The following is a 22,460-nucleotide window of genomic DNA, read 5'->3' as shown; positions in this document are numbered from 1 at the left end:
TATTGTTGGTGAAAATTAATTAAATTAAATAAATTTACAAGTTCGTGATTGAAATAATATAGTTCTTTTCAAGCAGCGGTAATGCTATTTGGCTATGTCTAAAACGTTAGGCGATGAAATATTCAATTCATCATTTTTTAAGAGGTGACAAAATTGCGTGGGTTACCTAGTTAGTCATAACTTACCTTATACCTATTACCTACTAGTAATATAAACGTGAAAGTTTGTGACGATGTATGTACTTATGTCTGTATGTTTTCCGTATGTACCTAGATATATTAGCTACTCATTTGCGGGGAAACCACTTAACGGATTTGAATGAATAGAAAATTCGCAGAATATATCATGAAAAATATAGAAATACTTGCTTTTGACCGCGGGAGTAACCGCTAGTAATAAAATAAGATCATTTGAAATTAAAAACGTTTCCTATGTATGTTTTGGTACTTATAGTGCTAGTGTTTAAAAAAAAAGAAGAAAATATGGTAAATAGAAAGACAAGTGAATCAAGACATCATACACACTACACAGGATACTCACAAGTCACAAGCGGTAACATAAAAGCTAATGGTAAGTAGTCACAAAGTTCGGGTGTACGTCGGTAAGTGCGCCGCTAGGTGTCGTCTCCGCTCGCGCGTAAACATACGGGAGCCGTGAGACGCGCTCTGCCTGTGCGCTCTGCGGTAATCAAGCTATTACTGGGAATTTATTATACATCTACAAACATCTTGTTTTAATAAAATATCTAAAAACTCTATCATTTTATAAAATTTCAAAAAACTCTATCAATGTGAAAGACAGACGTAGACACATTTTATTATTTGGAAATCGATTTATTGAGTGTATTATCTCTCTCTTATTTTTTTTAAAGTTTAAAATTCTGAATTTATTTAAGCGAATACACACAATATATGATTTTGTGAATATAAAGGGATTATTACAATTTTATAAGACTGAACAAAAAAAAAATTCATGTTTAAACAGCTTGGGATTGGTCACTCTATTCTATTCTATTTCGAGAAGGCTAAGAATACTAAGAAGGCGCTATTAGCATTTTTTTGTTTTCGTTCATTAGCTATTTGAACTATCAGTTTATCTTGTTTTCTAAGTGGGTAATTGTGTCATATGTGAATCAATTTTTTATCGATAAATTTTCTTTGTGACCACTCATATAACTATAATAATTTTGTATGCTGAAAGGCAAAGCATTGTTCTAAATTGTATAGCGCCACTTACTAGGTACAAATACAATTTTTGATCTGATTAGAAAAAAATCTCCACCGTGCTGTCGTAAAGTACATAATTTGTTTAGATTACGTTAAGATTGAGATTATTCTATTCTCTCGAATCGGATAACAATATTTATTACCATTTTATAGATCATAGTCATAGAATAGGTACATAAGGTATGATGTACAGCTGCTATTGCTTGTACAGCGGAGGTGTTTTCGAGGCGAGTGTTGCGCGCCGGCGAGCCGCAGCGCAGACGGCAGAGGCAGTCGTCTCTCGGGTCCAAGCTTGCGCGCGCGCTTGACACGAAGCGCGGGGAAATTCTTTTTTATTATTTATTTAGTGTTATAAGCTCGCTGTGATGATTCTTGCGGCGACGCTTACGCTGCTTTTAGCTATTGGTGAGTCTACTGAAAGGCCGATTAAATTTTATTTTTAGAAAAATATTTAGGAACTGAATTATTAGCTGAGTTTTCCAATTTTGAAAGAAGATATTTGATCAAATGTTTTCATCAATTTCTGGTTGGCTTTTTCACGCTAAGCTGCCGGTAGATGCAACAAAAAATACCAATTATCTACGACGAGTTTTTGTTTTAATTGCTTTTTGATTGGAACTCTTTCTATTCCATTCAAAACATAGAATTTAACAATTGCAATTTTATTGGCAAATAATTTTTTATCGACGCTTACTGCACAAATTATGAATCAGATATCGTACAGAGTAATATTTCGAGGTACAATACCGCTGCTAAACAGTAAATATACCGTAAATGTGTTGTTTTTCTCAAATATGAACACACTCGGCACGTAAAACTTTCTTGCGAGTTAGACACGCGAGGCTCGCGATATTAACCTGGATCTACGCAATCCTCTGGTCCGTTTGAACAGTTACATCGAAAGTTGACCCGTTGCCCTCCAAATTGTGATCTTGTTCTCGATAGAACCATTCCATGCACGAAGGTCGGAGAGAATTGGAAAATCTATAAAACCTGTCTCTGATTGTGTTAGGGAAGATCGCACTGTGAAACAAATATCTACAAAATAATATATTTGGGCACAAATTGCAGACACGAGTCCTATAATGCGAATAGCAAAGTCGGATCGCATTTCTAAAATTATAGTACTTAATATGATTTTCTACTAAATTGACGCACTCGGCTCTACGCAATCTCAACCCATACTGAAAAATGTTGTCGGTTTCATTTTGATATCAAAATTGTACAAATTTTTCCGAAACTCCTATTTCCTTATCTTTACTGAAGTTGGTGTGAGTATATTTTTCTCCTTTTTTCCCACAGCGACTCTCTATGGTATCTGTAAACATAGTAGAGCACTACCTATCTTTAAAAAAATTACGGCAATTTTTGCTATATTAATTTTATTCATTTATCCTATTTTTAACATTAAATTAAGTACCAAAAAAGTTGAATTCATAATAATGAATATCTACTGAAGTGTAGAATCTATCGCCCGATGTAGGTATAATATATCCTTCTCATATGCAAATAAGGTAAAAACAAAACAGTACTGCACTAATTATCCCCACGGCTTTGTCCGCATTACATGATAATATTCACTTTCTAAATTTTAATGTATCTTAATAGCTAATCACATGTCCAATCTGTCAGTGGAATTCCAGTCAAAATCGATCCAACCGTTGCGGAGATTTAAATCTATGGATGACTCTGTATTATAGAAAAATATTATAATATTCATAATTATATAATCATTTCATTACGTTTGTCTTTATACGGATTATAGAAAAGGAACGAACTTTAGAGCACTAATAGCAAATGATAACTAACAATTACCTTCGTTGAACTGCCAATATAGCTATAAAAATATTATTCAAGCACATGAAAATAGACTAACATTAATTATTTATTTAACTTTTTATTCAATTATGAATTATTTCATAAAAACCTTACATTCGACTTCCGATTTTCCCTAGCAATAATTATTTATTTTTGTTTATTACTATTAATGATTAATGCTAATTTCATTATAACGGTGAATATTGGTTTCGTTTTTATTAAATATAACTCCGAATTTGTTTTCAGAAGCACTCGATAAAATAATATTGAATAGCCAGTGACGTGTTTAGAATTTATTATTGTCTTGACGTAAATACAATCTTAATATATATAAATCTCGTGTCACAATGTTTGTCCTCAATGGACTCCTAAACCACTTAACCGATTATAATAAAATTCGCACACCATGTGTAGTTCGATCCAACTTGAGAGATGATAGGATAGTTTAAACATGTAGGTACCACGGGCGAAGCCGGGGCGGACCGTTAGTAATCAAATAAAATGCTAGTTTTCAGTTCAGCTCTTTACTTCTAATCATTTTTTTTTCTAAAGGGAGTAACTATCTATTGTTTACGATTTCCATAAATTTTCCTATTTAGTGTATGATGATATTTAGAATATTAACATTTATTGTGTGTTTGTATGATGTACTAAAATTAATTATAAATTTAATTAACGTGATTCCGCTCGTTAACTGTTGTGTGTGAACTGAGATAATATTATGATGGGTGAAATGAGAAATAGTAATGAAAGAAATTAAAAATTTTACTATTCGTAAGATATATTATATCGACTGTAAAGTTTTGTTGGGAAGGCTTTAGAGGTCAATAAACAGTTATAAACGTAAATAGATTTGACCTACAAAATAAATACACCGAAATAATTGCAATTTAATCAGAATAATAAGACATGAGTATGCGTATTCGATTTAAATAAACGTTAATGATGGCTCTCAGGCTCGTGGCTCTCAGCAGAAGCAGTAGATAAGTGACGCTCATGGAGTGAAAGTTAATCAACGAAAAAAGTTTTATTAACAGCCATAGGTTACTTTCACTGTTAAATCGGTATTTACGTAATATTCTGTACAAACAGACATATCACTAGAAAATGATCAAAAACTACGATTATTACTTAACCAATTTATGATACAAATTTTTAAGAGTCGATGTTCTGTTAGAGTGAATTTTATGGTTGAATCAAATCGTGTTGAAGTTGCCCACTAAATTAAATATTAGTATGTAATAATAAATCAAGTAAAGATATTAATTGCAATGTTAAACATATTATACAACAAACATGAAAGCTAGTCGACCTCCAGTCGGAAACCATAACATAAATTACTGTAATGCACAATGTATATATTGTATACAATAGCATTTTATTTATTATCTTCTATCCTGCACTTGTGTCTTGCTCAGAGATCACATTTAATATGAAGGACATGTGCCAGCAAGTTTCAAGGGAGTACTATAATAATTTGTCAGTTGAGACTTAACCTATTTAAGTTCTGCTTGTTCGTACCTATACGGGGCATAAAGGAATATTTTCTTATAAAAATGGGGTTATTTATTCGCTTATTTGATTCTTAAATATTCTAGTGCCAATTGAATATTAGAACATTAATCATGTTTAGTAACGTGCATTCATGTCATTAGTAATGCATATAGGTATAAGATAGAGCCTTTAAACACCTGAAATGTAACAAAATACTACAGCTAGCAGTTATATAATCCGACGCCGGCCGTCGCAGCCCTAGACTGCACTTTGACATTAAGCGATGGGAAGTCGTTGCCACGAGTCTGTTGCCTAACTGCCTTGGTTACGTTTTCGACTCTCATGGAAGTCACTTGCAATTATTGGTACAGACCCTTCTGATGATTAATACCCGCGTTATATGCACAATGGAAAGCAGCAAAAAATAATTATAATCTTAATCTTAATCTTAATACTATTATAAAGGCGAAAGTTTGTAAGGATTTATGGATGTATGGATGTATGGATGTATGGATGTATGGATGTTTGTTACTCTTTCACGTAAAAACTACTGAACCGATTACAATGAAATTTAGCACACATATAGAGGGTAACTTGGATTAACACATAGGATAGGTTTTATCCCGGAAATCCCACGGGAACGGGAACTATGCGGGTTTTCCTTTGAAAACGCGGGCGAAGCCGCGGGCGGAAATCTAGTTAGGCATAAATTCCTTCCAGTAAACTGAAATCTTATAATACATAATATAGTTATTATTTAATGTGTTTTAAGTATATTTTCTATAATAATAATTAAGTTAAATAATAAAATATTATTATGTTATGAAATGTAAATTGTTTTAAATATTTTAATTTATTAATTTATTTTTAAATATTATGATTTATAAATTTTCTTCTTGTGTCAACTTTAAGTAAAATTTTCTTTGTAACTAATTACTATTTTAATGTATTTTATTGAACTATTCTAATGTATTGTATCGGGAAGGCACAGACTCCTGAAACACAGCGAAAGCTATATTGGGAGTCTGGGGTCTATATGTTGATGTAAGGAACCTTGTTCAATAAATGATTTTTATTTTATTTATTTATTTTATAGTTCCTAAAGCTCCATAAATTCCAATCTTCCAATCTTATATTGAATGTTGACACTTGACAGGTCACTGTAGCAGCTAATAATAAAACAAGCAAACATTGTATTATATGCGTAGCAATGTTTATTAAACGATTCTTAGCAAGTGTTTAGTTATCTCTGCTGTTTATCCACAAACAGCATTGTGTGAGCTGCAACATTAAAAATAAAGACAATACGAGTATAATTAGATGCGACTGAGCATATTTCACATTTTATGTTTTGTGTAAATGTCAGCGTATGCTAATCATAACGATATCAGGGTCTTTGTCATAAGCTTATTGAAATATTTTCATTTATTTGAGAATACTAGTGTTTAATGTACATACCTACTTACAAGTTGTTCTTATCTTATACAGGGTGTCCCACTATTGGTATACTAAGCGCGAAGGGACTTGTAGTTTTGCATACACTGATCACGTAAAAAATACTTAAACAACAAAATTACGTCAAACAATTTTTGCTAAAATTTTCCTGAAAATCCATGATTTCTTCTGTAGCTTCACGCAGCCGGCATATACCGCTTCGAAATCTAATGTGAGCATTTTGTCTATGAAAACATAATCTTAAACGATAGCTCACGTGCTGGTGGCAAAGTTGGGCGGGTTGCTTGTTATGGGTGTACAACATAGTTTTTAGAATTCATCTATTTGAAAAAAAATTGGGTGGCTGGAATTTTATAAGTATTATTTACGTACTCAGCGTGTGCAAAACTATAACCTCCTTTGAGCTTAGTATACCAACAGTGGGACACCCTGTATAAAAAATAAAAAATATTATTTTATATTCTTTTCTAGAGGCTTAGGAGTTAGGGCAGCCTTTGTTTATTCAATAGCTTTTATTTCTATAAGAGACTTTGATTTAAGTTAAACTAAGTAGCACATATTCCTTTGTCAGGGATCCGATATGAATTGTATTATGCGATTCCGTATTAACCGTTTATATTTTATTGTGCTCGACTCTTTCATAAAATTTAAACATAAACCTTATACATTTTGGACATTCCACAACTACGACGTTACAATATGGTACATATAAGGTTTTCAATTCGTGCGTTTTTTGTATACCTCTGTGTTTTTTCGACTTTATATAATTTTTTTGAACTTGATAGGGAATTATAACACGATGGTCCCCGCGGTCGTAACTTACCTAAGGTTAACACTAAAATAGGGATGAAAAATAAATTGCAAACCATAATGTAGGTAGATTGTGTTCTTTGCTTGTTAGTGATATGTAGAGTTATGTTAGAGTCAAAACATAGTGAAACAAATGAAAGAAGGACTTATGATATTGCCTACACAATCCGCTACATCCTATGGCATGGGCCGCGACGCCGGCGCCAACATTACTCGCTGGGCACTTTTTGTTCGTCTCTTGTTCGAACCAGTCCCGGCGGGCACATTTCACAAGCGAGCGCTTTTGGCAACACCTCCCTCCCTGCACCCGCACCCCTCGCACCTCACCCCCCACATTGCTATATCGAGGTTAATCGCGTTTGCGAGATTCAACCATTAACCCTATTTTGTGCATTTTAATGATAAACCAATAATTTTACAGCGACTGTTGGTATTTGGCGCCGCAGTTTACCGGATCAATGGGATTGTTTTAATGGTTCGGTGGGGAGCTGTAATAGTGTCGTTTAGCGGCCGTGTGGCAGTTCGGGCTCTATCAGCTATGATTGATGTGTGATGTATAATGATGGATGTCGAGCTATGAGCTGAAAATTAGCTTAAGGTTTTCCTCTCCTTTCGAAGAATATCATGTTTATATTATAAAAATTAATTGATCTAAGTACATTCAGAACTGTTAAAACAGAAATAGAATGTAATTGATATGACATGCATATTCTAATGAGGAAATAAAAAACCCAAATCACCAAACAATTGAACTAAAAATAGAAATAGAAATCTCGCAACGCTTTGATGCCTTCCATACTCAGCAGTTCATCACAACGGTTGTTTCTAACAACAACTTTATTCATAATTTGATAAACGTTACATCTAAACCTAAACTTGTGTACATATTCTATTCTCCATACTCTATTTGAGACAACTGTCAGTGCAGTAGTTCCTAGATACGCCCGATAGAGATAAGAAACTTGGTGAAACTTTTAACTGTACAACGAGTTATATCGAGTGTAGTAATATTAAATGGCTGCAGAGAATGTCGTGACACCACTCGACGACATAACGACGTAGCGAGATGATATCACAGTCGAATTATCAGATAGATCAAGTTAACGGTTACACGCGTCGTGCGAGCCGCGTCGCCGCCCGACCGAGACGATCGCGGTTCACACTGTGTCGGAACGATATTTTATCGTGTTGCATAACCTAAAAAGGCAGTGTGTCGTGTACTCTTAATGCTCTTCTACTATGACAAATGATTGTAATTTTGCATGACAGCTTCGCGGGTTAAGCTTTGCTTAGCTCGGGTTAAACGGTGTGAAATGTCAGCAAATCAATTTAAAGTTTCTAAAATTAACTGTAATGATAAAAATATGATAGTTCAAGATTTAATCTGTGACTTAGTGTATAGGTTAATGTTGCTTGTATCCAGAAATTATTATACTTTTTCTCAAATCATTATAACAAATAATAAGGAGGTCAAATACTACTGGTTAGTGAATTAAATTATACCTACAAAGTTATCGTTCCGTTAATCTTTTAACGATACGTGATAAGATGCATCGAGAGCGTTATTCGGTCGCATTCTATCGGTGAATAGTATCCATTGCTGGCCATCATTCGTAGGCTCTACACCTGTCTGCTTAGAGCACGCAATGCATTGGGTCAGTTCTGTTTAGTAGGTCACAATGGCAACGGTACCCGGACCGGTCGTCTCAATATTCAAAGTATGCAATTTTCTGCAAACTATTGAAGCAAAACGATATTATATCACTGAAACTATTCGATACAATATTTATTTGGTCGGTACCGATGTAGATGGTATTTTAGTATTTTTTTGTTTATTAATACAGGCTTTGTATTTTTAAATGAAATTCATTCGTTCTTTTATAAATTGCAAAATATAGTGAATGAATTATTATTTCTGTAGAAGCCTTTCGAACATGTTTGATGATAATAAAGTGATTTTGAAAGAAACAGCCTTGAATAAATAAATGTTTGTGTTTTAGATGGAGGTTTAATAGATTACTGATTAAATTAAGTGAATGTCCGCAATACGAATATGTAATAACTAGATTTCCGCCCGCGGCTTCGCCCGCGTTTTCAAAGGAAAACCCGCATAGTTCCCGTTCCCGTGGGATTTCCGGGATAAAACCTATCCTATGTGTTAATCCAAGTTACCCTCTATGTGTGTGCTAAATTTCATTGTAATCGGTTCAGTAGTTTTTACGTGAAAGAGTAACAAACATCCATACATCCATACATCCATACAAACTTTCGCCTTTATAATAGTACTAGATTTCCGCCCGCGGCTTCGCCCGCGTTTTCAAAGGAAAACCCGCATAGTTCCCGTTCCCGTGGGATTTCCGGGATAAAACCTATCCTATGTGTTAATCCAAGTTACCCTCTATATGTGTGCTAAATTTCATTGTAATCGGTTCAGTAGTTTTTACGTGAAAGAGTAACAAACATCCATACATCCATACATCCATACATCCATACAAACTTTCGCCTTTATAATAGTATTAAGAATTAAGAATTAAGAAGATAATAGAATACCATAAAATGGGTCTAGTATTGCGTAAATAATTACTGATTAAACTATAAGTTACTTCGTATCCTAACTCTCTTCTTCGCGCTTCGCCACCAATCACTAATATCAATTAATTATTATCAATGACAATAATTATTGGCAAGTGAAATTAAGCTTCTCACTACTTAGTGGATATTATAATAAATACATTATTTATCAAATTACTGACTAAAAGTTTTCGTATTGGTTAATATAAATATTATTCACATGTAATGTTATTAATTAATTACTAATAGGAAATGTACATATCTATAATATGTACATATGATTTATCGTGATTAAATATAATATATATTTTTTATTAAAATGTATTTATGGCGGCTTATAATTATTTTGATATTCAATTTCCTACCTATATTTGATACCTATTTATTTGTTTACTGCATTCCTATATGTCCATATTTAACACACATTGGCAATTGAGTTAAAAGTGGGTAAGTGTTACTAATGAAGAATGTTACTAGGTATGCCAAATCCCTTGAAATTGTGTTTCAGTAAAGCCTGTATGTATACAAATACACTAGTTTTTGTCGTAGTCAAAAATACCAAGTAGTTTTGATTTTATACGCATTCAAAGTTTCGAAAAATATCGAGTCTCGCTAATAGTCACGTGACCGCTTGTGACGTCACGTCACAACGCTTAGTATCAAGTCGGCAGCGCTGTAATAGTAGCTTGCGCAGTATTTTGATGGGTTTTCGTCCGCAAATTTCGTTAATAGTCCAATAATAGTAATTATTATTCGTTTAATAAAAAAACAGTCATGCCAAAGTTTCATCTTTATTTAATAGTTTCTCAAAATATTCTATACGATTGCGTTTTTTCACTGCTGATCTCTGAGGTTTATCTTCATTTTCCTCTTGACATTTGAATTTGTGTGGAACTATTATACCCTGTTTTTGTTTAATTCTTCCCCCGACCAACTTATATTTTAGTATAGTTCTCCATATCATTCTCAACTTAAAACAAGAAAAAATCTTACTAGCCATCTACCTATACTTAGCCCATACGAGCAGAGCAGAAGCACAGTCTAGTATAGATTAAAACTTGTATAGAAAACAAAGGATAACGCAAAACAGCTGCAATCTTCTCAAAATATTATAATATGTGGTACTATGTAAGAACACGGAAAATTCTGAAATTATAAATTATTAAATATTGTTTAAAATTTTTGTTTACGTCCTTTGCAACTATAAAAAACAACTTATCCGGCGAATTGGTAGTTGTATTTTTACATTTAGGAACAACACATGATTTTCTGGTATTTGGATTGGACATTTTTAAAAGTATTTAATTATAATTTCGACGGCACGGGCGCGCGATCGCTAGCGGACTGAGTGAGCCAGATTGAGCGTGTTGTGGTGTGACGTCACACCATCACCGGGCGTTTACAACTTGTTTTACTTCTAAATCGGAAACTAATTGACGTATCGAAGTAATTTTTTCACTAGTATTTTTTATTTTTGACAGAGAATATGGAGTGCTAATAATCAAAATTAGTGAACATTCTCCATTGTAATAATCTCATCTTCCATACTGAAAAAATAGATATTAAGTTATGCATCATCATTTTTCACATGTAGTTAGTTCAATTCAAATCTTATACGAATACTTAGTTATTTTCAACTAGAAATATTACAAATACAAATTCGTAAAATTAACAGACAATTCAAAATTGAAATAGAGCCGTGTAAAATTCGTACATCGGGTTAAATCCATATTTATTTGTATTGACTATTGATAATTGAACAATACTTGTTGTATGGTTGTAAGTACGTGTATAGTATTGTATTATGTGTGGTTGTACTTTATAGATCGAGTAACAATGCTCGTATATTGTCAGTGGTAACGGAAGGTCGAAGGTTGGCGAATCATTGTTTTGTTTGCTAAAAATTCCGTAAGGTTAACTAGTTTTTTGAAGCTCACATATCGTGGACCAATAATGTGTGTCCAGTAATTCGGCCCTTGGGCGTTTACGAAAAGTTTACGTATACAATTAAAGTTTTGCCCAAAAATTAGGTTATTCCGTGAATCGAATGAATGAAGCTGAATAATTGAACTTTAGAATTTTTTTTAAATCGAAAATATAGAGCCATCTTAGCAGTATTGAATAAACATACCCACTCATTGCACTGTAGAATTTTTTTGTATTTGCTATACTATATTATATTTTAATGAATCAATATTTAAAATAAATATGTACCTATCTTTTAATACGAGCACATCACAAGTGAGCCATAGCGCCTAGTGTTGTAAGTTTGCCCGCCGCGTCACTTTTCAATCGCATTTTTCAATTCTCAGCGACTCGTTCCCTTTAATGTATTTTAAACGACATCGACTTTATTGTAAGTTAGTGTCGACAATGAAATATTACGTGGAGCTCGTCTCGCTATCATTTTCATTTATTTTATTTTTGCATTAAGAAACGAAAATCTGAGATAATTGCTTTTTCATAAAACCCACGTTTGACACACGCTTGATTGCGTCTATGTATTGCAATCGTCTGCGACCGATAAAAAATAAACATAGATTATTGTTTCCGAATGTTATTGTAACTAACCATCAGAATGATATTCGAATTGCTTATAGAATAGCCATATAGCCTGTAGGATAAGCATCTTATGAAATAAGATAAATTATGTGTTATAGCTTAGCGTTAGATATAACAGTAAACATGTCACTTTTATTATTTTTTTATTCTTTATAACACAGTTATACAATCAAACTTTTAGCTATTAGTATAAATTTGTCCTTCATCGCGTCTTTTTGCATTCAGTTACTTCATGTTTTTATTTATGTTGCATAAAGTTTACAGTTCACAGTTTAATGTATTCTATTCTAAGATCGAGCAAAAACTGGGTCAAGAAAAACTTTAAAACATTTAAAGCGGTAATCATAAAATCGTTTAGCGCGATTAGCACTTTATAATTATAAAAATTTATGAATATGTATTTTGGCCACGTAGAGCTAATATTACTTCTTCTGATTACTTTGCTAATTATATTTTTTTCTGAACTTATAAAACGTTGTAGGCACTGCTCTATTTTAAGGTAACCTCATTAATTAATTTTTTATTGTCTAAATTACCTTACGCATTCATTATCTTTTCATATGAACATGATATTCAAAAGACTGCTACTAAATTTATACAAACAAAATAATAAAATGAACAATTAATGATGCAATATATTTTAGGGATAGTGATATTTATACCTGAATGTATATAAGGATAGAGATATGAGTGACAGTTGTAGATCGGGCGCAGTGGAGGGCCGCGACAGGTATGCCCTTTGTCCCAATGAATGTCTTTGTGTGACCCTCGCAACCTCTGCGTTACTGAAATACTTTCTCTTTAATTATTCGCGACGATAAAGCTAAACCGTTGCTGCGACTTCTGTATGTTGTTACGTAAGAGATTCGTAAGAGATGATAATCTTGTTGTTATTCAGCTTTATTTTTATATTTTCCCATACTAGCTTAGATCAATATCAAATATTATTTATTGTAAACATTAACGCCTTTCTCAAGATCATAATAATTATGGTTCATTTAACAAATAAGTTGATGAAACTTTGAAGAAAGTATACACTTTCTTCTTTTATAATGGCTACGATATTATACAAATGAAAAGCGCGTATTCCCACAGTATACAGGTATGGTATGAAGTGGAACAATGGTGGGCATCCACCAGCGTTGGCCAATACCGTGGGAGCTGCAGCCTGACGCAATACCACTTACATGCAATGCTCAAATTGCGATATTCCGAGACCTCACTCAGTTGAACTTTTTATTATCACATTTGATGACTTGAACATGCATTTGAAGTGCTGTGTTATTGGCAGTTCGCCGAATAACGATGGTAATCGATTGCTTCATACGCTGTACGACTTTCAAGTTTTGGCCGTAGGTAATATAGAAGGGAACGGGATACCGGATAACATAGGTATTCCCATTACGTTTTCATGTTTCTCAGGAGGGGTGGAAACACGTTTAACTAATCATTCTCTTCCTATCTTACACATAAGGTTGACATCACAATTGATGCAAATTTATGTGAGTCGTTAATCCTTTGATGGTATAGAATACGAATACCTACATATTTGCGTGTTTGTAAATATTTATAACACAAACATAGGAGACACTCTGAAAGGATCCTTTCAATAACTCATATTATAGAAAAAATGTGAATCTCTACACTGAAAATCTTATTTATATTCATATTGAAAGCTTTTCCTGAAAGCTGCTCGGATAGTAAATACTAAATAGAAGAAGTTGAGTACAGAGCATTGGCAGTGCGGAGACCAACTTACCCATTTAAAAGTTGTGTGGACGCGGCGTGAGCATGTCACTTACGTAACTCCACTCAGTGGAGTCCACTGTATTCACGTTTTTCATCGACTTTATCATAAAATATTTATATGTATCTTTGATAGACATATATATTTTTGAAGATGACTTTGTTTGAGACATGCGAGAAGTGTAGTTAAATATTAAGGAATAAAGTACTACCTATGTCATAATATATGATGATGATCGTTGAGGGCTTCGCATAGAAAATAAATTTATCAATATAGCACCATTATGTGAAGGTACATTAAACATTTATATTGTGCCAATCATGGATAAATCACATGACATAAAAAGGAAACCTATTGTCATAATTTGTACAATTCAGTCTTCTATTGACAAGTTTCTTACGTGTCTGTGATGTCTTCAATTACAAGATAATATACTACTTATATACATTTTACGTTTATTCAAATAATAAAATTAAGCTTGCTAAACATAAGGATCGTGTACAATGTCGCACTTATATTTTTTACTTAGCTAGCAAAACAATGCTCCAACGGTTATCCGCTGAAAAAAATACATGAACGTGCTTTTTACCTTTTTGTTGACACTGTTAAAGTGCCTTATTTCAGTATTTATAATATTCCACACGAGAATAAGGTACTTACTTTATATAATAAAAGCTTGTGTAACCGCCGCGGTCGGTCAGAGCCAGAGGCTCTCCCGCAGCGCGGCTCAAATTACTAATTATATGATTATTGATATTTTATTATCATCGATCCCATTTCACTTGCACACCTGACCTGTGAGCTCATCCTTCATCATCGCTAAATTTAACATTTCCGTGGACCACAGGTGTTGTTTTTATTAAAGCAGTTAAACATAGGCTGTATCTATTTCTAATGGAATAAATATTAATTAAACAGGTAATACGTTTTCATTCATTCAATCATTCACATTATTTTTTAATAACTTACATATTATGTGTATTGTTAATGTCTTTTTAATTTTTAGATGATCTAGTTTTCATTTTTAGAGGATGTATATCATTCTGGTAATGAAACTTTGCGCCTGCGATAAATTTGAATAACTGCAACCATAACAAAGGCCAATGTGAATGTAGGCAGGTAATCAGTATGTAAACACATTGTACCGTTTGCATCGCATTACACTGAGGCGGGAAATGAACGAATTAAAATAATTTAAACATGAAACTTTACGAGCGTTACATCTCAGCTGCCGCGGCCGTACCGCGCCGTACCGCGCCGTACACTCGCTCCTGTAGTAATGCTACGTTTTACTTTTATTATCATTATTAACGGTTTGCTATCTCTTCTTAATGAGACTATCTTGTAAAACGTTATGTGTTCTGTGGGAAAACTATTCATAGAAATGGAATTACTCGGTTCTAGTATGATGTCGATGTGTTCTTATTTTCGATTAAGTTTAAAGCTCTACATTCTTGAATTCAAGTAACTAGTACTGTAATATGTTTGGTCTATATCGTGGCGGTAAGCATATAGTCAGCAAAGCGTGTAATTAAACTAGTTTTTTTAGATATTTCATGATATAGAGCTAAATTTATTATATTATGTTGGTTTTTATTTGTCAAATTATAACTAAAGCCTTCGTCTTTTCTTTTCAATTCGAAAAATAGCTTTCACTGAGTTTTTAGTTACTGCTACAATTAGGTAAAAAAAGTTAATTGTCAAGAGAACTGTAATTATAGAGAAAATGTAATATACACTTTCTTTGTGCAAGTTATGTATCGATCTTAGTGATGTACGTTTAATTTATATTATTATGTTTTCTTTATATCTAATATGCTTATATTGTTGAAATGTTTAACAAATTTAAAGACACACATGAGGAAATTTCGACAATAACAATAATTCAGGCTTCACTATGCTCTTATACAACAGTCTCATTATCTTTGTAAGCGTCTAAGACGATTATAGAAGGTAAAAATTAAGTAACAGTACTCAAACTAAACGGTTGACATTTATTAAAATTGCACATGCGTTGCGAATGATGACGTAACAACAATAATGTGAGCGCAGAGATACATAGCGGGGGGTAGTAGCGGGGCACAGGAGGAAGGAGGAAGGGGGAGGGGGGAGGGACAAAAATGCGTAGAAAGTGAGAGCAAGTGGAAAGTGATGCGACATAAAGACGTGCTGCATGTAGTGCATTATGTCAATGCAGGCGCTAAGCGGTGTGGCGTGCGATGATATTATGTGGCCCAATAGTAAAGAATTATGTAAATTTCACACCATTGTAAACATCGGATTTAAAACAAATATTTACGAATTTGGGTTTTATGAATAAGCATACCAAATATTGGGACATTCATAATTTACATATTACATCGATTGTTGAAATCAGTTTTCATGCGTTTGAAAATATGTATATCTGTTTTATTATTATCTGTTTCGGATTGTTATGTATTGTATAATATATTATGTAACAAATTCATCAAGAGAAAAATCAATCGCGAGAAAAATTGTTAGCGTTATTCATTCGTCGGAAAAATGTACTTGTATCTCACATGCTAACATATTTTACATAGCTACATACTTCAGCTGCAGAGTGCAGCGTGAGGTTTTATTGAAAAAAAAAACATCCTTCTTGATTACTGTATAATTTTAAAATCAATATAACTACCCACTACTTTTTTAATTGTATTCAATAAAATTATATCCTTAAATTTGTTTGTATTGTCCGGATGAAAGACAATTAATCATTTGAGACTTCACCTATGTTGTATAACTGTATTAACTGTATACAACTATACACAAACATTTACATTACGATAATCTTCGATCTTTTGAAAACTGATACGGATAGTAAAGAGATTCAGTCTCGAAAGCAAACCTTAGTGACCTATAAAACTGTACCAAGTCTATAAATTGTGTAAAGTTGTCCCATACCGCACTGGTCAAGGTGTGTCTAATAAACACAGACGTATCATATAAAAGTATACAAGACAAAGATTACAATGAGCAGCGAGTGCGCCAGCTGACGGCGCACAGAATATTCTCACGAACAACTTATCGATCAATCAGAGACGAGTGAAAGTGTACTTGATCATCGGAGAGTAAATCGACTGTCACTAGTTTCATCTGATTTAATTGCTTTCCAACATTCGGTGTGATTCGGTCATGGACAATGCGTAATTTTTATTTGGAACTTAATTTAAGGCAATTCGTTCCATAGAGGTCTATAATTATTGTAGCGATGAGTAGCTGTAGGCGTGGGTCTAAAGAATATTGGTGACAAACTGAAGAAACGAAAGTTTTTATCCGAAACGAGTACTGCAATTAATTATTAAACCTATTTCCAAAACCTATTTCCTTGACAGACCTTATTTTTCTACTTGCACTTATATCATCGTAAAACATTTAAATAACTCACACCTAAGTTCATTGATCCCTCTAATAGTTTGTTGACACAAATCCCGTCACTCAAAAGAGCATTTAACATGGAAGCCTCTGGAAGCCACGTGTGCTCCGGTTCGTTAGCCGCCATTCAGGGGTCGCTCGCTTCAGCCGGGATTTGATGCACATTTGCATTTTTACAAGTCTCCAATTATGCCTGAAGTTTTTCCTTTTAAATTTCAATTATTGACGTATTGAATGATACGGTGGCTTTTATTTGTTGGTTATGTATTTGCGGATAAGTTAGGTATTGTTTTCATGAGTATAAAACTTGTGATACATTACTTGTATAGCATGTTTCAATCAACTGTGAGGATTACAACTTGTGTAATAAGTAGTTGAAAGTTAGCTGACTTTTAAATATTTTATGAAAACTGGCTCTTCTCTTGCTCAATTTATCCGCAATCTAAAATCAAAAGTCAATAGATTACTCTCCACTTTAGCGCAATGTTAATTCAATCTTCTATTGGAAGAGAAAAAATTTATCTTTTATTCATAGTTATTAAATATATCGCATTCCAAGTCCCGCATGATGAGCTCTTAAAAGAGTAGAGTAGCAAATTCGATCTAGGTTCAATGCTCAGCGTTCACAAATCAATAGTAATCGGTAACAATTGATTACATCTCCGAGAGCTCGGCGAGGTCACTAATTGCTAGACGGTGTTACAATTTTCCTGCCAATTCCTACTCACTTCGCGCTTTATCAATTTTCAGCTTTTGCTTTGAACAATCAGCGCTGAATATTCTAAAGTAATAATTCCTTATTACAAATCAAGAGCTGAAGAACTTACTCGCTTGTCTCTCTGATATTATTAATGATCAATTCTTCCAATAGTCACAGCCAAATGCTTTTATTTTTAATTAATATTGTTATGGTGGTCTTTCTTTGCAAAGATTAATCACATTGTGCATTACCCTGTTCTACAAAACATTCATCTGCACTCCCTTCAACAAAATCCCCTGAACATATAAACTCAGCTAGAACTAGTGGTGGTAGTGGTCTATAAAGTTAAACAAGATCTCCGGAGTTAGAATGACCAGCGAGGTAATATCCCGGTCGGGTATAAAAGTTGCCCGTCAGCCATTAGCAAGGACATGCGGCGCTAACAACGCGGCTTATGACGGATAATAGTTCAAATAGCTCACATGTGGCCTTTCATATTTATTTATTTGAGACTTCTATCCAGTAATATCGGAAAGTTAGGGATGGGAAATGGAAAGTTTGTTGCTATTTTATTTAAATACCAACAATGACGTATTGATTTGGTTGAAATTCAATATGTTAGGCTTAAAGAGAAAGAGGTATATTATAATGTTAACTTATAATCGTATGTACAGCAACGAACTCAATAGCTGTTGATAAAAAATAAATACAGAACCGGAAAGATACTAGTAATTCGTTTTGCGTAAACACTTTCTTTTATAAATCTTTTATTTAGGTTGCATTTCACATGAACAGGAAAACCAAACGTTTTACCAATTGTAATTTATGAGACTAAATGATCCGAAATGCTTGCAAAAATAGTTCTATTATAGTAAGAGTATTATGGTTCTTTATTTTTAAGTGATTACGTATGAAGCAGACATTATGGTTAATGATTTTATGTCATATACCTACTTGAAGCAAGAAGTCATTTAGAGTTGTGCAATTCTTTATTCATTTCTCTTTTACGAAGACAATGGTGATTATTTTGTCGAGTGCATTTATAAATTGAGGAAGTGTTTATGTAGCTCTCATTTGGATTTTGTTATTCAGTTAAGATTATATATGAGTGTCGAAATTAATAATATTTAAGTCTTGAACTGGTTGTTACTGTAGTATGTACATAAATCAATCGCTCTCGACTCGGTCGATATCCTTTTATTCTTACACAATACTTCGTTACTGATTAGCTAACACTTTATTAATCTGTCTTTTAAACAGACAGAGGTCATATTCTTTTACCTTATTACTTACTTACCTAGATATACCAGAATTGGCATTATTTTTACGTTTAATTCTATCACTTAGCATACATAATATACTTAAAATTCAGTATTAGGTAATCAGTTTTAATATGCCCATCCACTATTACATGGTATTTAATTGTAACAGCCGAAAATGTGGTTGCAAAGTTCATAATATGTCCAACAGACTAAAATGCAATTCCCACAACACTGCTGTATGTACAAACTGTTTTGCGTTTAATTAATTCCATATTTGCCGCAGCTCATGATCAGCCGCACACAATCGCCGGGGGCTCTCAATAGATACATTAGCTGCCTTCAATTAGTTCTCAGCACAAAACAATATAATGGGATCAGTCACAATAGCGGTGTATGGCTCGGCGTCTACATGATTTATTGTTAACCTTTAGAAAGGTTAGCCTTGATACACTTAACTAGAGCACGCGATACTAGGCTGTAGCGCAACTATATAGAGGTTAGAGTCGTCGGAAGGCGGGTGAGAAGCGACAGTATTTTTCTGTGACCATTTAAGGCACGTCACTTTCTTGAGAGCACTTTCGTTCCACGTAACAGCGGGCCTCAAGAGTGCAGGAACGTTATATACGTAATGATCGCTATGTACTGCCAGTTGCCACTGCCTATATCATACTTTAAGCTATTTACATACTACTTACCATAGAGCTTTTTTCCATGTATATGCAACGTTTTCATCTAAAAAATAATGTTTTGAATATATATATACTCTTAGTTTATCCTCGTTATTTGATATTGTCAAAAATAATGCTTGGAGTATCGTATGAGGAAACATTTTTATTATACCTATTAGCTATAAATACCATTTAAAAATATGAAATACTATCTACAAAGGAATAAATAATTTAAACATTAGCAAATTATTAAAATGTGATAAATCCAATACGTAAGTTTTGCCCAATTTATTTCCATATTGTAATTTAAAAGATTTAATTTTCTATTTTTTACATTATGACCCGAGGTTACGATAGTTGCGATCTTTACTTACTAGAATCGATTCAATTAGATCAAGGAAACTGATCGGTGAAAAATTAATTACTATGATGGTTAGTTCGTATAGAAAATTGATCAGTAAAAAAATACATCTGCCCTATTACGCAATACCATAAAATGAATCGTGTTCAAAGTAAAGTACCTACGTATAACAAAAGCAGAAGCGTTGACAGCCAAAGTTTTCCCTTTGAGGCGGGCGGCGCGGGCGGCGCGGGCGGCGCGGGGTGTAGTGTAGCGGCTGATGAATTGCTTCGCGACAAGCGGCGCAATCTGATAAATACTTCTTTATTCCGCTCACACTTACGAAAATCTCTTTGTGCTAGTTTCAGCTTCCTTTAGATTATGTTTGGCTTGATATATCATGCTTTGAAATCTTGTTGTAATTATATTAGCTCTGGCCTGTTGGTCTAATCAAATATCTATTCTGCTATTTCAAGTTGCAGTAACATCTTTAATTTATTACAATAGACAGGTATTATTTAATTAATTCCGAGTATTACGTACTAAGTTGCGAGTTTTACATGAGCATATTTAAGACACAACCACTGTATGTCATCAATATGCTATTAGTTATTACGAAACAGAAACATTTAAAATTTTGAATTATAGTCCACAAATCTTTCATTTGCTCAAACTCAGTGACTTCTCTTAATAAAATTCATTGCCGCTTTGAGTCCAAACTTCGTAACAAGTTAGAGATATAGCTAAAAGTTTCCTGTCTTTTTATCCTACAGTCTAGCACCAATTATATTGACTAAACTTAAACTAAGATTTCCAATGCTTCAAATAATACACATTTAGTTCAAAATAATGAAATAGAAAGGCTTCATTCTATCTTATTTATTCTTCTTCGACTTTCGTAAACTTCACATTCATTCACGCCTATATTCCATTCATTTCTTAAACATCATTTAATCGAAGTCCATACTTTGCTATCTTATAATCAGTCTGGATCAGCATGCCCTTTAGCGAGTGGTGCACCGTGTACCGTGCAGTTCGGCAGCTCACCTTGTTCCACTTATTTAGCACGTAGTGTCGCCACGTGTGATCTGACCTACACTAAGGTCTCTATTATTGAACTAGAATATCTGTATCTAAGACGAAAGTAGTAGAGTAGTAAAGCCAATTTTTTTATAGACAAAACAAAATACGGATGACAATTTCAATATCATATTTTTTATTCTATTAATGATAATACATACAATAAACCGAAATCATAAATTGAAGCATTATTTCGAAATGGGTCATGTATTATATTATTATAAACCGTATTCTGATCGTCGCACCCACAGGTCGCACCAAACGATACAAAATAAATAACACGCAATCCATAACCTAATGTAACGTTGATCGAATTCCCACGAGTGAATAAAAGCAATTCATCATAACCCATCCATTTGCGTCGTAAAAACTGCAATAAATAAGCCCGTGGGTTTTGTTGGCGGAAGTGAGAGTCGTCCTTGACAACTTTCACCTGTTTCTGAACTTATTTTTGCTTCCTCGGCCGCGGCCGTTGAACTGAATGAAGAAAACAGGCTCTAGCGCCGGGAACGCCTTACATGTAATTACTCAAATGATTATACACTGATTACCAACCGGTTTCAATTGCCCGGGAAACATGTCATGTTTACATCGGAATGAAGCGATCCGGAAAATTGATTTAATGCGACAAATGTGAAGTTAATTATAAACTTGTAGCGCTAGTAGAAGTATGTGTTTTTCATCGCTTAAAATACATATGTGTACAACGTGATAAACATTGAATTAACAAGCATGCAATGGATATCGGTATAAATTCAGATCTCACCAGAAATTTTTAGGTATACATATTTTCCCGTTGAAATTCGAACTGGAAGTTTTATTTACCCGGCGTACAAAAGTTTTTCTATATCGTATATTTGTTAGAACGGTGTGGTGTAAACGGAGATTATAATATTGTCCCAAATATCCACTTTCACAATAACATAATTCATACTGAATATAAAAATGCGATAAAAATTCAGAGTTAGCTATTTTCATAAAACTTGAAGAATCACTTTACTTTAGGGCAACTCCCACGCGATTTCACAAATATTTAAGCTTTAGCGGGTAAAAATAAGAAAGTTAATTTATTGTATAGTATCGCATTATAAAAATGTTCGCATCCTTATGGTTTTATTAATTTACAAATCCTTGGCCTAAAAATAAAGGTCGGTACTTTGTAACAATAATTACTACGAAGTGAAAAATGCGTTGCAGTCGTCGCAATATGATAGATTTCAAACTTTAATCGCAATCATAGGCAGGGTTGTTCTTATTTGAAATACTAAAAATTAAAAAGCTCACAAAATGTGCAGAATGCATTATGTTCAGTTAAAAAATATAGAAATAAAGAA

At 33.5% G+C, this 22,460-nt stretch overlaps 1 protein-coding gene across 1 annotated transcript in view; it reads left to right on the top strand.

The window, feature by feature from the left end:
• The first annotated feature begins 1,469 nt into the window (after positions 1–1,469).
• The window catches only part of LOC149898436 (protein Skeletor, isoforms D/E-like), a 59,892-nt gene continuing 38,901 nt past the window's right edge, over positions 1,470–22,460 (top strand). The window contains exon 1 of the mRNA XM_090115581.1: positions 1,470–1,631. Coding sequence (XP_089971707.1) covers positions 1,592–1,631 — 40 coding nt within the window. The 5' untranslated portion in view covers positions 1,470–1,591. The remainder of the gene's footprint in view (positions 1,632–22,460) is intronic.

This window comes from Colias eurytheme, chromosome 23 (genome assembly GCF_061535395.1).
Source record: "Colias eurytheme isolate Ceu_HAF_F1 chromosome 23, ilColEury1 Martin Lab GWU primary, whole genome shotgun sequence".
Taxonomy (NCBI): Eukaryota; Metazoa; Arthropoda; class Insecta; order Lepidoptera; family Pieridae; genus Colias; species Colias eurytheme.
The sequence above is the reverse complement of the archived record's forward strand: the minus strand, read 5'-3'. Positions and strand labels throughout refer to the sequence as shown.